Raw genomic sequence first — 15,873 nt, forward strand, 5'->3', positions numbered from 1 at the left:
CAACATTAAATTATATACTGTATTGCTATAAACCACCTTATACTTTGTAACATTACACTATGTATTATTCTACCCACCCTAATGCATATCACACTGCTGTATATTCACTATACAATTACGATACTATATATTACTTTGTACATTGTGTTAAGCATATACATTTTATATTATTTGTTATTATATTTTAACCACCACTACGGGGTGGGATTCCACAAAACTTTAAGATCTTTCAACAAGCTCCGGGATAAGAAGGCTCAGCTAATCGAGTCTCTCACCTTTCTGAAGAGATGCCGCGACTCTAAGGTAATACCAAACGCATTTACACTAACATCTGCTGCTGGAACTTCTTCTAATGCTAAACGAATTCTGTTTAGAACTCGCTTAGCTCTTATCTCAGAGAAAATCAGACTTGCGCGCACCGGATCTAGATCAGTTAGACAAGACACTCTACAAATCACACTTATCTTTGAGTGCAACAATGTCCACATCGGATTGGGAACATGTAGACAAAATGACTGCCTCTTCAGCTGCCGCTATGTCGACCCCTTTACAAGGGATATTAACTCCCCTCATGGACGCTGGCACTGGAACCTCCGCCAAAATTTCCATATACAATTGTAACAAGTCATGCTTTTGTAGGGTCATGCCAAGTGTTTGCAGTAGGGGGCGATGTTGCTACACCTAATCGGATGGTTCACGTCGTTCCTACCAGTATTAACATCACTCGCAGCCGACACCACAACCCCTGCTGTAATAATTGTACGTAAATGAGCAATCCATATAACTTGCTATTCAAAAGTTTCATCCCACACAAATGCACAGGGAGTGTAAACGGAGGTATGAAAATGAAGAGAGAAACCTATCCTACGGTATGTAGTGCTGTATTAATCTTTCCAGTTGTGAAATCAGAACTGCAAGCAGGAAAAGGATTCTTGGCACGCTACATATCGCTACTCATCCTGGACATTTCAAAAGGACAGTGCTTGGATAACCACTGCGCGTGTTTCTATACCTAGAGTATCAAGTTCACAAGCACGCCACGTTGATGTGATCACACGGTTTATTTCATAGTATTCGTATCATGCAACAGGCGCGTTACACTTGGAATGCAGACACAGCGTGGATCCTGCCAGTCCGCTCGTGGTGCGCTCGGAAGTTCGGGTGGCAGCAGAATTTCAAGGCGGTGATCGTGATCACGAACTCGAGGAAGTCGACTTCCCCATCTTTGTCATCACCAAGGTCCCTCAGGATGCGGCTCACCACGAACCCATCCACGGGATTCTGAATGGAATCACAACAGCTAGGGTTAGAAAGGACTGGACCGCAGAAGACGGGCAAAATCTACAGCAAGTGATACATGGTATAATTACGTGCCAAAATGGAGGTCATTTAATCATGTTGATAAACTGAATAAGCCAACCACCAAAATACACACTGCAGCCTCAGAATTAAGGGTCCATTCGAACATACAAGACGACATGAACCTCCTACCCTTTAATTCACCCCCGATTAGGCCCACAGTCAAACGCCATCTCTTTAAGACCGAAACACCACTGCACAAGTCTGGCCATCGCCTCATGAAGCCGAATGTAAAAATCGGCTAAATGGCGTACTCAATAGTACAAGTTGTGAAGTCTCCAACACACCGGTGTGCTAAAGTAGCAACTAATCAGCACAGTTTATGTGACAACCCTACCAATTGGTCGTCGAGTTTAATGGACGTTTATATTTACGTGATCCAAACCAGAAATCTTTATTATTACAGAAGAATGGAGAGAGGGATACAACCGGAGACTCAAAAAAATGGGATGAACCGAGAAGCTGGTCCATACGAATAGCAAAACCACATCCCACCTGGATCAGACTCTTGCCCTTATCCCCCTTCAGGAAGCTCCTGAACGTTTCCTTCTTCAGACAATCTTTCACAGCACTGTCGCGGGCGAGTTCATTGAAGGTGGACAGGAGCTTCAGGGTGGCTGCATGGAGGTCGCTCATCTTCACAAGAGATGCACGGTCGAGTAAGTACGCAAGAGGAATCTGCGAGAACACGAAACAGTCTTCAATCACGTGAAGGCAATGCAAACGGCACCTCACTACGCCCCAGAATGTGATGAACCACAAAACGACCGAACATCACGTAGCACCCCAGCTTTGTGCCAAACATAATTTCTGGTCTAAACCTCGGCCAGCGCTGCACACAGCTCTCATCGAACCCAGGTAAAACCCGCGCGTTGGAGAAATCCCCACTACACAAGGCATCTTGCCCAACTCAGACAGCCATCGCAATACCTGAAAAAGACGTCCGCAGCTTCAACGACGACTGTTGCCCCCTCCCGCTGCGGCTTTTATGCAGGGTGGCCAGTGACGTCACCACTCACACCTGCTCGCTCTCATTGTGCGATTGAGTGATAATTTTTTTGATTGGTCCTGCTTATCTTGTTTTCCGGCTAATTTACAAGGGAAGTCCGTGATGCCAGAGCACAGCAGCAACAACATCAACAGACAATGGACTGGGAGGCACGTGCCAAGCGGCCCCGACATTGTCATCAAGCGGGCGCTTGATGGAGGGAGTGGAGGAGTTTGCACGGGGACGAATTCAATTAAATCTACATCGTCACGAGCATCCGACACCACAACCCCTGCTGTAATAATTGTACGCAAATGAGATACCCGCGTTTTCACTGCAAGATTTGACTGATATGTACACATGTACGTGGATCTGCAGTGGTGTCAAGGTTTGCTCACTGGATGAGTAATGCAAAGGTCTTCGGGTTCGATCTCTCCAAGCGGCAGTTGAACCAATGCCCACCCAGCATTGTAAACAGGTACACCACAGGTATTTAATCACTATGTTTTGACAGCAGTAGATTGGCCAACATTTTGCCACCTCCTGTATAGCAGAGCAGGTGACATGAACTGAGATTATTAAAACGGATAATTGATGACAATGTGGACTGGGTCAAACTGTGTTAAACGATAAGAACACGTTGCTATTAGAACTACGAACGACCATAATTGAGGGCAGCGTGATCGTCATTGGTGGAGTTGGCACGCGTCTCCCATGAGGCGCTGGGATGTCACAGGCGGCAAGACTCGTGTTGCCCCCGCGTGGCTGAGGAAAGAACAAACAGAGCTCGGATTGATATTTAGCTTGGCGAAGGGTTTTATATCACTAGTTCATTCAGCCTGCCTTCGCTTTGAAAACGTTTTCAATAAATATAATAATTACCTCAACTGAACATCATGGCGTGTCCCATAAATTGTGTTGCGACGTCATTTCGTGACTGTTGAAGGCGAACGATACGGCAATCTATTCCTCTCGACGAGCTCGACACGATTCGCTAATCTCCATTTCTATAAAAGGCGAAGTTGTGATTATGTGTGTCTGTTCAAAATGTTTATCGTACTTCCCGACATACAACAAACTTGAAATTTGCCATGTGGGTACTTTCCAGATTGTACACCATGCAAAAATTATAAAAATACTTTTTTTTGGGGCGGTGGGGGGGCGCAATAATGCACATATTTTGCACAGCAAGTGAGCTGTGACGTCACATCTGTCATGTGACCCGCGCATGTGGAAGCGTAACGCATTGTCGTGTCGCGGTTAGCGCGTTGCACTACGAACTTGGCGACCGAGTTCAATTCTAAATCACGGCCACCACCGGTGACGATTATTTCAACCACTCCTAGGCCTCCCCTAGGTCGACTCAGCCTCAAACGAGCAACTGCTGTGGTGTGTGAACATCGCCACTGGGGAGACAAAGGCAGCCAGGCGTGGTGCTGTCACCCACCCCCTCGTGTTCCGTGCCGGCCTTCATAGGTGCTCGCTAATAATACTTGCCCCCTCCAGTTTCTTCTCTTTCTCTTATCTATAAAAGTCTCCGCGTGTTCTTGCGAGGGATTTGCCTCTCCAACGGTGACCTTTACGGACGTAAGATTTTTGCCAGCCAGCACGCCCTAAGCTCCTCGGTGGGAATAGGCTATTCCCTTTTCACGCCGCCTCAGCCTTTAAGCCAATCGGGTAACAGGAACTATTGGGGTTAAAGTTCAAGGGCGGAGCCCGAGGGTGCTTATGAGGTACCATCTAGATTCTAGAGAGTTCGTGAGGGAATGTGGCGAGAGGCGGGGTCTGGGTGACGCGGGAAGGTGTTATAAGGGAAAGCCGAAAGGGACTCAGGGTCAGTGAGTAAGGTCTGGAAGCGGTGCCACGTCTCGGGTCTCCGCGAGCCATCGGCCACGTGGCGGTGCGGAGACGGGCTCCCAGCGCGCCGTCTGCCAGCGGTGCGCGGGAGCGAGAGAGAGTGGCGCGCGCACGCGGGACACCAGCTCACGCATGAGAACAAATAGAGTCGATTGTCGAGCTGATTTATTACAAAAGTATAAAAGTTGTGTTTCTCCTACGCATTCGCCCTCGCTGCGCTTGGACGACAACAGAATGATCCGCACCAGGTGGGTCGCGGCGTTTATGGGCGCGGTGGGACGGAGTCGCCAAAAATCATTTTAATAGCGATTTTGATTTCTGTTTATTATGGCTGCCATGAGGTTCAAATAATTTTGACAAATTTTCCTTCCTTGCAATTCGTTTTTTTAGAGCGTTACACCACGTGAAACTATCGCTCAAGAATAAAAAAGAAATGTAAGGTAAAGTGTTGTCCTGCGGGATGAAAGGAATTCGGTTTGAATAAAGCAGACATCCGTTTTCTGCCCACATTCACACAATAAAGTGAAGGCCAGGCACCATGTTTTGGAGGTCATCTATAAACAATTCGCATGTGTTCATCACTTTACGGATTTCATACTTTTGTAATAAAGGACTCTTCCACAGTGTCGATCTCCGTTGTCCTTTATTTGGGTTCGTGTAAATCTCGCTTCCACGGCGTCCTCGCTCAGGCCCGCGTCTCCTCCGTCGAGCACTCCGCAGCCACACTGCTGCTCCGCCCTGCAGCCACCCTGCTGCTCCGCTCCTCCTCGCTCACGGCCAGCCTTCCACAGCCCGCTAGCCCCCCTGCACCCGGACACCGATGGCCGACGGTGCCGAGGTCTCCCAACACGTGGCGATCGCGCCACCCTCCCAATACTGCCCAGCGTGGCCTCCTCCCGTTTTCACTCCGTCTTAACTCCCCGATCCCTTCCGGTTCTCTCCCTAACTCCTCCCTCTCCTCACGTGACCCAGACTCCGCCCCCCTCAATCCTTGCTCGCATTACACTTCACATGTTTGAGGGAAACATGCTTAACACCAAACAGGACTTTTTGGGGTAAACCGAAACATCTAAGACGCAAAACTTACTTTTTTTACGTCAAATGTGCCAAAACCGTGAAGTGCAACCAATCTAATGCAACCACCCCACCCCCACGTTTCAGATATATTCCGACCACATTCGTTAGCACACCTTGGTGTGTTGTCTCTATAGTGTTGCAGTTATTGTGCAGTTGTGGGAATGTGGCTTTGAGTACGGTAATGTGGGCGGGGGGGGGGGGGGGTTACAAATAGATAACCATCTTGGTAATACTTGTATTACCAATATCAACACCACATCTATCACTTAACATAGCGACAGGCTGGGAAAGAATGTGCAAAAAATCCAGATCACTTGATAATCAAAAGTTTCATCCCACGCAAATACGCAGGGAGTATAAACAGAGGTATGAAAATGAATAGTGCAGCCTATCCTACGTCGCGTAGTGCCGTCTCGGCTGTATTAAATCCTTCCAATTATGAAACCACAGAACTGCAAACAGGAAAAGGATTCCTGGCACGTTCCATATCGCTACTCATCCTGGACATTTCAAAGGATAGTGCATGGATAACCACTGCACGTGTTTCTATACCTAGTGTAGCAAGTTCACAAGCACGCCAATGCGATTGCATGGTTTATTTCATAGTATTAGTATCATGCGCAACAGACGCGTTACACTTGGAATGCGCACAGCACGTGGGTCCTGCCATTCAGCTTGGAAGTTCGGGTGGCAGCAGAATTTCAAGGCCGCGATCGTGATCACGAACTCGAGGTTGACGCCTGCGCCACATCGCTCTCCTTAACGGACCCCAGTCCTCCAGTTGGTCGAGTGGCGGCAGTTCCCACCTCCGCAGCTGTCGACATGAACTGGTCTTCTTCGCTCGTCACGGCAGGTCTCCAAAACCACTCGAGGTTGGCAAGGCAACCCCTGGCCCGACAGCCAGGGTTCCTGCCTCTCCACGGATATCTATAGTAAGAAGCGAAAGCACCTGCAACACCACGTCTGCAGCTTCGACGACTGCTGCCTCCTCCCCCCCTTTGCGGCTTTAATGAAGCTCGGCCAGTGACATCACCACTCACACCTGCTCGCTCTCACGGTGCGATTTGTCCCGTTTATGCAGTTTCCCAGCTAATTTACAAGGGAAGTCCGTGATGCCAGAGCACAGCAACAGACAATGAACTGGGAGGCGCGTGCCAAGCATTGTTAAAGCGGGCGCTTGGAGGGGAGGAGTTTGCATGGGGACGAATTAAATTTACATCGTCACTCGCAGCCGACAACTCCTGCTGTAATAAGTATACGTAAATGAGCAATCCAGATAACGTGCTAATCAAAAGTTCCATCCCACACAAATGCGCAGGGAGTGTTAACGAAGGTATGAAAATTAATAGTGAAGCCTAGCCTACGGTATGTAGTGCTGCACAGCTATATTAATCTTTCCAGTTATGAAACCAGAACTGCAAGCAGGAAAAGAGTCTTGGCACACTACATATCACTACTCATCCTGGACATTTCAAAAGGACCGTGCATGGATAACCACTGCGCGTGTTTTTATACCTAGAGCAGGGGTCGGCAACCAAAATAACAAGAGCCATTTCTTTCCAATTCGGTACAAAATTCAGTATTTCAAGAGCCGCAACGCATCTGAGCACATACCGTCAAGAAGCAGCCCGTAAAGAGCCGCATGCGGCTCCGGACCCGTAGGTTGCCGACCCCTGACCTAGAGTATCAAGGTCACAAGCACGCCACGTTGATGTTATCACACGGTTTATTTCATATTATTCGTATCATGCAACAGCCGCGTTACACTTGGAATGCAGACACAGCGTGGATCCTGCCATTCCGCTCGTGGTGCGCTCGGAAGTTCGGGTGGCAGCAGAACTTCAAGGCGGCGATCGTGATCACGAACTCGAGGAAGTCGACTTGCCCATCTTTGTCATCACCAAGGTCCCTCAGGATGCGGCTCACCACGAACCCATCCACGGGATTCTGAATGGAATCACAACAGCTAGGGTTAGAAAGGACTGGACCGCAGAAGACGGGCAAAATCTACAGCAAGTGATACATGGTATAATTACGTGCCAAATGGAGGTTATTCAATCATGTTGGTAAACTGAATAAGCCAACCACCAAAATACGCACTGCAGTCTCAGAATTAAGGGACCATTCGAACATACAAGACGACATGAACCTCCTACCCGTCAATTCACCCCCAATTAGGCCCACAGTCAAACGCCACTGCACAATTCTGGCCATCGCCTCATGAAGCCGATTGTAAAATCAGATAAATGGCGTACTCATTAGTACAAGTTGTGAAGTCTCCAACACACCGGTGTGCTAAAGTAGCAACTAATCAGCACAGTTTGTGACAACCCTACCAATTGGTCGTCGAGTTTAATGGACGTTTATATTTACATGATCCAAACCAGAAATCTTTATTATTACAGAAGAATGGAGAGAGTACAAGCTCAAAGGATACAAAGGATACAACCGAGAAGCTGGTCCATACGAATAGCAAAACCACATCACCTGGATCAGACTCTTGCCCTTATCCCCCTTCAGGAAGTTCCTGAAGGTTTCCTTCTTCAGACAATCTTTCACAGCACTGTCGCGGGCGAGTTCATTAAAGGTGGACAGGAGCTTCAGGGTGGCTGCATGGAGGTCGCTCATCTTCACAAGAGATGCACGGTCGAGTCAGTACGCAAGAGAAATCTGCGAGAACACGAGACAGTCTTCAATCACGTGAAGGCAATGCAAACGGCACCTCACTCTACGCCCCAGAATGTGATGAACCACAAAACGACCGAACATCACGTAGCACCCCAGCTTTGTGCCAAACATAATTTCTGGTCTAAACCTCGGCCAGCGCTGCACACAGCTCTCATCGAACCCAGGTAAAACCCGCGCGTTGCAGAGATCCCCACTACACAAGGCATCTTGCCCAACTCAGACAGCCATCACAATACCTGAAAAAGACGTCCGCGGCTTCAACGACGACTGTTGCCCCCTCCCGCTGCGGCTTTTATGCAGGGTGGCCAGTGACGTCACCTCTCACACCTGCTCGCTCTCATTGTGCGATTGAGTGATAATTTTTTTGATTGGTCCTGCTTATCTTGTTTTCCGGCTAATTTACAAGGGAAGTCCGTGATGCCAGAGCACAGCAGCAACAACATCAACAGACAATGGACTGGGAGGCACGTGCCAAGCGGCCCCGACATTGTCATCAAGCGGGCGCTTGATGGAGGGAGTGGAGGAGTTTGCACGGGGACGAATTAAATTAAATCTACATCGTCACGAGCATCCGACACCACAACCCGTGCTGTAATTATTGTACGCAAATGAGATACCCGCGTTTCACTGCAAGATTTGACTGATATGTACACATGTACGTGGATCTGCAGTGGTGTCAAAGTTTGCTCACTGGATGAGTAATGCAGAGGTCTTCGGGTTCGATCTCTCCGAGCGGCAGTTGAACCAATGACCACCCAGCATTGTAAACAGGTACACCAGAGGTATTTAATCACTGTGTTTTGACAGCAGTAGATTGACCAACATTTTGCCACTGTATATCAGAGCAGGTGACATGAACTGAGATTATTAAAACGGATAATTGATGACAATGTGGACTGCGTCAAACTGTGTTAAACGATAAGAACACGTTGCTATTAGAACTCCGAACGACCATAATTGAGGGCAGCGTGATCGTCATTGGTGGAGTTGGCACGCGTCTCCCATGAGGCGCTGGGATGCCGTCACTAGGCGGCAAGACTTGTGTTGCCCCCGCGTCGCTGAGGAAAGAACAAACAGAGCCCGGATTGATGTTTAGCTTGGCAAAGGGTTTTATATCACTAGTTCATAAAGCCTGCCTTCGCTAGGAAAACGTTTTCAATAAATATAATAATTCACCTAAAATGAACATTATGGCGTGTCCCATAAACTGCGTTGCGACGTCATTTCGTGTCTGTTGAAGGCGAACGATACGGCAATATATTCCTCTCGACGAGCTCGACACGATGCGCTAATCTCCATTTCTATAACAGGCTAAGTTGTGATTATGTGTGTCTGTTTAAAATGTTTAGCGTACTTCCCGACATGCAACAAACTTTAAATTTGCCATGTGGGTACTTTCCAGACTGTACACCATTCAAAAATAAAAATAATGCACTTTAGATTTTTTTTGGGGGGGGGGAGGGGGGCTCAATAATGCATATATTTTTTGCACAGCAAGTGAGCTGTGACGTCAAATCTGTCATGTGACCCGCGCATGTAGAAGCGTAACGTAGTGTAGTGGTTAGCGCGCTGTGTGTCTATGTGTGTGTGTGTCTATGTGTGTGTGTCTGTGTGTGTGGGGAGCGGTAGTGTAGTGGTTAGCGCGCTGTGTGTGTGTATATGTGTGTGTGTGTCTATGTGTGTGTGTCTATGTGTGTGTGTGTCTATGTGTGTGTGTCTATGTGTGTGTGTGTTTGTGTGTGTGGGGAGCGGTAGTGTAGTGGTTAGTGCGCTGCGCTACGAATCCTGCGACCCGAGTTTGATTCCTGCTCACGGCCACCACCAGTGACGATTATTTTAACCGGTCTTGGGCCTCCCCGAGGTCGACTCAGCCTCAAACGAATAACTCGGGTGCTGTGTGAACATCGCCACTGGGGGGACAAAGGCGGCCGGGCGTGGTGCTGTCACCCACCCCCTCGTGTGCCGTGCCGGCCTTCATAGGTGCTCGCTAACAGCACTTGCCCGCGACAGTCTCTTATCTTTCTTTTTTATATATAAAAGTCTGCGCGCGCAAATATTGCGAGGGATTTGCCTCTCCAACAGTGGCCTTTATGTCCAAAATATTTTGCCAGCCAGCACACCCCAAGCATCGCGGTGGGAATAGGCTATTCCCTTTTCACGTCCCTCAACTTTAAATTACTTTAATTAGCGTTTTTTGGAGATATTTATTAAAAGCTTTAGTTTGTTTTACTAATATTTATTTCCCTTCGACGCGTGCTGAGTCACAACGCAGCCAGCCGCACGTGCGCACAGCGCCCACGAGGTCGCCCCCAGCAGCAATCCACACGCGCCATCGCCCACGGTAAGTCGCACACTTTCGTATTATATGCTTTTAGATAAGACGTAAGTCCCACACATTTGTCTTATAAGCATTTATCTCATTACACTTTGCACTGCGTACATGGGTTGCCCCTAGCAACGCACACACGATCGCCGTAAATTTCCATTCGCCTTACACATGTGTAGTGCTGACTAAGTCGGCAGAGACTTCCCTTTGTAACGACTAAGAGCGTCCCTAACACGGAGAGGTAACGGCCTCTCCCACCCGATAGCCTAGACTAGAGGATACGTCCTCACACTTAGTGTGCCCTCACACTATATTCTGCTATCGGGAATTCCTCCGCTAAGGGACCTAGGGGAGGCTCTGCTCACCCGACCTTGCCAGGGTAACGGGTGCCGCCACTGGGCCGTTCGGACCTGGCCCTGACAAGGGACGGGGGTCGGAAGTCCCAGGGCGCTGTCTCGATGTCTTCAGGCCTCGAGGTGAGTGCGGACTGACCGCTGGGAGAGCTGCTGCCCTTTATATACTGTACGCCTCTCTCCCACCCGCCTTCTCTCGAGAGGGTCTGACCTTTGCCCCACCCAGCCCCCTCCCTCTGGCCCCCTCCCCTCGGGTCAACGGTTATTGTAGCCGTGGGTCGCACACCTGCCACTCAACAGCCCCCCCCTTGGCTCTTCTGCGCCCCCGACACACTGAGGGCGCCACTAGAGGTGAGTGTACGTGACCCATACAATAGTGCTACGCAGGTGTAGAAGGGTTGGCGACGACTCGCTCAGAGACGGAGGTGAGGTTAAGGGCTTTCGCCGTCAGTTTATGAAGGGCTACACAACACACGGGGCGGGGGGGGGGTGAACCACTTCCCAGGGGTCAGGGGTCCCGGGCTCGGTCCCACTGGGTCCCGACACAGCCGGCTGCCCCGTGCCGTCTCCTCTGCGCCGGCCGTGGGACCAGCCAACGCGGCCGACCGAGGATCACAGCCGCGTCCAGCCCTGGCGCTGCGCTATATCCCCTAGTCCTACCCTCTTGCCCCTGGCTCCCCCCGTTCCACCCTCTCTCGACCCTTGACTCCAGCTACGACCCCGCTTATGTCACTCTGTCTGCTTACTACTTTGTACTAGACATTCCATATATACTGCTATACGGTCAGCATGTACTACTGTAGTGCTAGCAGGTACCACCACACTTTGCACTGCTGTAATCATAGCAGGGCCCACCACAGTCACTATGCACTGCAGTAGCTAAAGCAGGTACCACCACTGTATGCACTGCTGTAATCATACCAGCTACCACCACAGTTAATATGCACTGCTGTCATCATAGCAGGTACCACCACAATATGCACTGCTGTAAACATAGCAGGTACCAGCACATTCAGTATGCACTGCTGTTGTTAAACCATGTACCACCACAATATGCACTGCTGTTATCATAACAGCTACCACCACAGTCAGTATGCACTGCTGTACTTATAGCAGGTACCACCACAGTATGCACTGCTGTAAACATAGGTCCACTGCTGTATTAATAGCAAGTTACACCACACTCACTAGTCACTGTTGTAGTGATACCACGAACCACCACAATCGGTTTGCACTGCTGTAGTTTAAGCAGGTACCACCACTGTCCGTGCGCACTGCTGTAGTGATAGTACATACCGTCGATGTGTGTGTGGATAAGTCCATGTGTGTGTGTTAGTCAATGTGTGTGTGTGAGTCTGTGTGTCAGAGTCGATGTGTTTGTGTGTGTGAGTCGATATGTCTGTGTGTTTGTGTCAGTCGGTGTGCGTGTGTGTTAGCCACTGTATGTGCGTCGCTCCTTGTGAGTCAGTGTGAGTCCATTTCTTTCTGTGTGTGTGTTTTGGTCCACGTGTGCGTGTGAGTCCATGTATCTGTGTCTGTACGTACGTGTGTGTGTGTCAGTCCATGTGTGTGTGTGCCTCTATGTGCGTGTGTGAGTACATGTATGTTTGTGTGGGAGTCTATTTGTGTCAGTCGATGTGTGTACGGCAATCTGTGTATGTGAGAGTCCATGTGTGTGTGCGTCGATATGTGTGTGCAAGTTCCTTTGTGTGTGTCAGTCTATGTATGTGTGTGTGAGTCGATGTATGTCTGTAAGTCGATGTGTGTGCGTTGGTCCATGTGTATGTGTAAGTCCCTGTTTGTGTGTCTTAGTCGATATGTCTTTGTAAATCCATGTGTGTTTGTGTCGATCAATGTGTGTGTGAGTCTATGTACCATCGGACGCTGCACGCGACGCTCACAACGGGAGGAGCGCCGGGTGGCTAAAGCACCGGGCTGGAGAAGTCATGGGAGTTATGTGCTACAGGAAGACTTGGAGCTGAGTCCACTTGCGGATGACTGGTACCAGCCGTGTCAAGATCGGCCACTGTGGAGGAGGCTCCTGAAAGACGCTACTGGCCAGTTGGAGGCAGTCACCCTCCAACAACAACGGAGGGCAGAGGAGCGACGCTCACAACAACGAGCGGAGCGCCGGGTGGCTAAAGCACAGAAAGTTGCCACAGTAGGGGCCACAGGTGCTGCATCAGCCAGTCGTCTCAGTCGGTCGACCTGTGGCATCTGGCTCTGCCCCGTGACCTCCTGCCAGCAGGCGTTCGACACTTCACGTGGCCTCAAGGTGCACATAGCCTGCCACAAGCGTTGTGGTTACGTCACCGCCACTTAGTGGCGAATGGCGGTTGTTGTTTAGTCTATGTATGTGTGAGTCGATGCGTGTGCGTCCATTTGTGTGTCTAGACACACAAATGTAAAGTCGATGTCTGTGCGAGTCCATGTGTGTGTGTAAGTCAGGGGTGTCCAAACTTTTTGCAAAGAGGGCCAAATTTGATGAAGTGAAGATGCCCGGGGCCAATAGTTCCTTCTGACATTTTTTTAACCACAAAAGTTACATGAAAATACACACTGTTATAAAACAATTTTCATTGTCACAATCACCTTTATTTTTCAAATGACAATGTAACCAAATATAAGCCACTCAGGCAGACGTGAACAACTCTAAAAACGCAATTCTGCCTTTCATTCAGTCAGATAACATTGAACAAACTGTATAGAATACCTTAAATTTCCATGAGTTAAATATATTTGCCTCATGAACATTTTAAACAGGAGTTAAAAGTAATGCAAAGTGGTCTGTTATCATTAAACTTTAAAACAAGTGAATTTTGCCCTTGTCTTTTACAAGATCTTTCAGAAAGCAATAGTTTGTGTCACATCTGCAGGTACATAACATCAACAGTTATAACCAAATCTTATTCAAGAGTTTAATAAAAACAAGTGCCATAAGTCCAAGTGCATTAGTGTGCTTTAGGCTTTTCACTGTTAATAGTGACAGATGTTACCGTTTAAAACACTAAATTTCAGATTGATCAAGGAACAGATAACTTGCTGACACTAATGAGAAGGGTGATACTGAGATCTAGATTTCGGTAAAGAGACCAGGTCTGGCTTGAGGGCAGTGGTTGAGATGCGTAAAATGTCACGCAAGTGGGAGTCACTCATCCTTGGCCTCAATTGGTTCTTGTTTAAGTTCATGACTGAGAATATTTGCTCACACAAATATGTTGAGCCAAATAAGCTCAGCATTTTCTTAGCAAATGACCGCATTTCTAGAAACCTGCTTTTGTCCAGTTGCCTTAAAAGTCAACAAGAGAACACTGCTGGTGTTTTCCGCGGCACTCATCGTCACACTGCAGCTCAATGAGCTCCAGCTGCAGCTGTGGAGGAGCATCATCAGGGTCCACCGAGAAGCGACAAGAGAAAAGCTACATGTCCTTTTCAATAACTGCAAAGTCCCGAAAGCGTTTGTTAAATTCCACAGAAAGAAATGCGATAGCTGTTGCATAACTCTTCATTTGCGCACCGATGTTGTCCTGTGAGAAACTGTCAATGACCTCTCTCAAAGATGGGAAGTGCGCAGTGCAGGGCTCTGTTTGGGACAAGTGTCTTTGGAAAAGTTGCAGTTTGGTTCAAAAGGCTTTGATGTGAGCATATAGCTGGCTCACCACTGCATCTTTTCCTTGAAGATTCAGATGCTTCGTTATGCCAACCAAAAAAGCCAGATTTGCCAGCCATACAGGATCGGACAGTTCTTCCATTGGTTGTCCCTTCTCACCCAAAAATGTCCAATTTCCTCTTTGAGAGAGAAAAATCGCTGCAGTGCAGACCCCCGACTTAGCCACCTCACATTGTTGTGATATATTACGTCACCGTAAAAATGATTCGAGAAGGGTTCGCGGCACGGATGCAGAGCCAGATAGCATTAGAATGGTGCTGCCACCGTGTGGTGAAAGGAGGAATTATATCTTTAAAGTTTTATGATGTAGTTATTCTGACAGAGCTAGCGAGCCATAAATAACACATTATAAGACCGAAGCTTGCGGGCCGTAAGAAATCTGACCATGGGCTGTGATTGGCCCGCGAACCGGACTTTGGACATGCCTGGTGTAAGTTGATGTGTTTGTGTGTGGGTCGATGTCTGTGCAAGTCCATGTGTGTGTCGGCCTTTTTCGCCCGGGCAACGCCGGGTACTTGCTGCTAGTCAAAGTGTAATGGGTTCCGGAAACACTTGTAGAGGTAACTTCTTTATTACAATACAACACTCCAACAGTCCTGATACTCTGTTACAGCCTAGGTACACAGCCTAGGTACACAGCCTAGATACACTACTCTGGCTACGCTCTGGGGTCCTCCGGCTACAATTACCCTAGGGGAGGCCACCTGACCCGACCCAGCCAAGGTGCGGGTCTGGACTCTGGCTTCCTCGGAACTCGCCCTTACAAGGACGTAGAGCCGGGAGTCCCAGAGTCCCACCACTGGCCCTCACAGCGTCCCAGCCCTTACAAGGACAAGCGGGACGAGGGGGTCCAGGATCCTAAGCTGGCTGGCTGGTGGGTCCTATGGTCTTGAGCTGCGATTGGCCCCGATCGGCCAGGGAGCTGCCTTTTTATGCCTCGTCCCCAACGAGGGGTGGGGTTGTGTGCGCCCCCAGATATCCCACAGAGCACACACAGCCCCCCCCGTTGGTGGCGCCAAGGGGCTTAACTGTCTGGGGTGCCTGGGATCCTAGTGAAGTGTCGTTGAAGACGCGTGGACAACGGGGTAAGGCACACGTATTTATTTACACAAAGGGCTTACAGTACTAGAGGGATGTATCGGCCCCCTCACCCGTACAACTGGGAATTCACCCCTAGCTAGCCTTCCTAGCTGAGTCCTCCGCTAACGGGCTAGGGGAGGCTGTCTGGCCCGACACTGGTTAGTCGGGCTACGGTACCCGGAATCCCAGAGGTCTGACTCTGGTTCCGGGACCACGCCACTGGCTCCAGCCTGCACTGCCCTTACAAGGGCGGCGTCCCAGGGGGAGTCCAGGGCCTATCTGGCTGGTCTTCTCTCTTCTCTTAACTACTCTCAGACTGAGCCCCGAGCTCTCTGGCTCAACCCTTTTTATACCCCGTTAGAGGATCGAAACCCCCCTCACGCCGTCCAGTACGGACGTCGTTGCGGGCACCACCCCGTGTGCTCACGGAGACCCCGCCCACTGTGTCTGTTTTCCGTTAGCCCCTATGTAAACA

The 15,873-nt window shown here is 49.2% G+C and overlaps 2 protein-coding genes across 11 annotated transcripts in view; both read right to left on the minus strand.

Annotated features, from left to right (window-relative positions):
• Positions 1-1,048: 1,048 nt before the first annotated feature.
• On the minus strand, positions 1,049-3,110 carry LOC133359708 (protein S100-A1-like). Its single transcript, XM_061578232.1, has 4 exons — positions 3,011-3,110; positions 2,290-2,380; positions 1,855-2,037; positions 1,049-1,281 (listed from the first exon to the last, which is right to left on the minus strand). Exons 3-4 carry the CDS (start codon positions 1,993-1,995, stop codon positions 1,096-1,098), a joined length of 327 nt encoding a protein of 108 aa, XP_061434216.1. The 5' UTR covers positions 1,996-2,037; positions 2,290-2,380; positions 3,011-3,110; the 3' UTR covers positions 1,049-1,095.
• A 2,837-nt stretch (positions 3,111-5,947) lies between these two features.
• The window catches only part of LOC133359663 (protein S100-A1-like), a 450,535-nt gene continuing 440,609 nt past the window's right edge, over positions 5,948-15,873 (minus strand). Inside the window, exons 1-4 of one of the 10 annotated variants that reach the window (XM_061578188.1) lie at positions 10,666-10,804; positions 8,206-9,027; positions 7,769-7,951; positions 5,948-7,228 (exon numbers count right to left, since the gene is read on the minus strand). In XM_061578188.1, coding sequence (XP_061434172.1) covers positions 7,043-7,228; positions 7,769-7,909 — 327 coding nt within the window. In that variant the 5' untranslated portion in view covers positions 7,910-7,951; positions 8,206-9,027; positions 10,666-10,804 and the 3' untranslated portion in view covers positions 5,948-7,042. Of the gene's footprint in view, positions 7,229-7,768; positions 7,952-8,205; positions 9,028-10,464; positions 10,805-15,873 lie in introns of those variants that run through there. The other 9 variants (XM_061578193.1, XM_061578172.1, XM_061578162.1 and 6 more) reach the window with 9 other exon arrangements.

Source organism: Lethenteron reissneri, chromosome 8 (assembly GCF_015708825.2).
Source record: "Lethenteron reissneri isolate LAM-NWPU_2019-01 chromosome 8, ASM1570882v1, whole genome shotgun sequence".
Lineage (NCBI taxonomy): Eukaryota > Metazoa > Chordata > Hyperoartia > Petromyzontiformes > Petromyzontidae > Lethenteron > Lethenteron reissneri.

Coding starts and splice junctions, on each gene's coding strand:
- LOC133359708 (XM_061578232.1), bottom strand. CDS start 1,995: ATGAGCGACCTCCATGCAGCCACCCTGAAGCTCCTGTCCACCTTCAAT. Junction 1,282..1,854: donor AGGGCAAGAGTCTGATCCAG/GTGGGATGTGGT, acceptor GATTCCATTCAG/AATCCCGTGGATGGGTTCGT.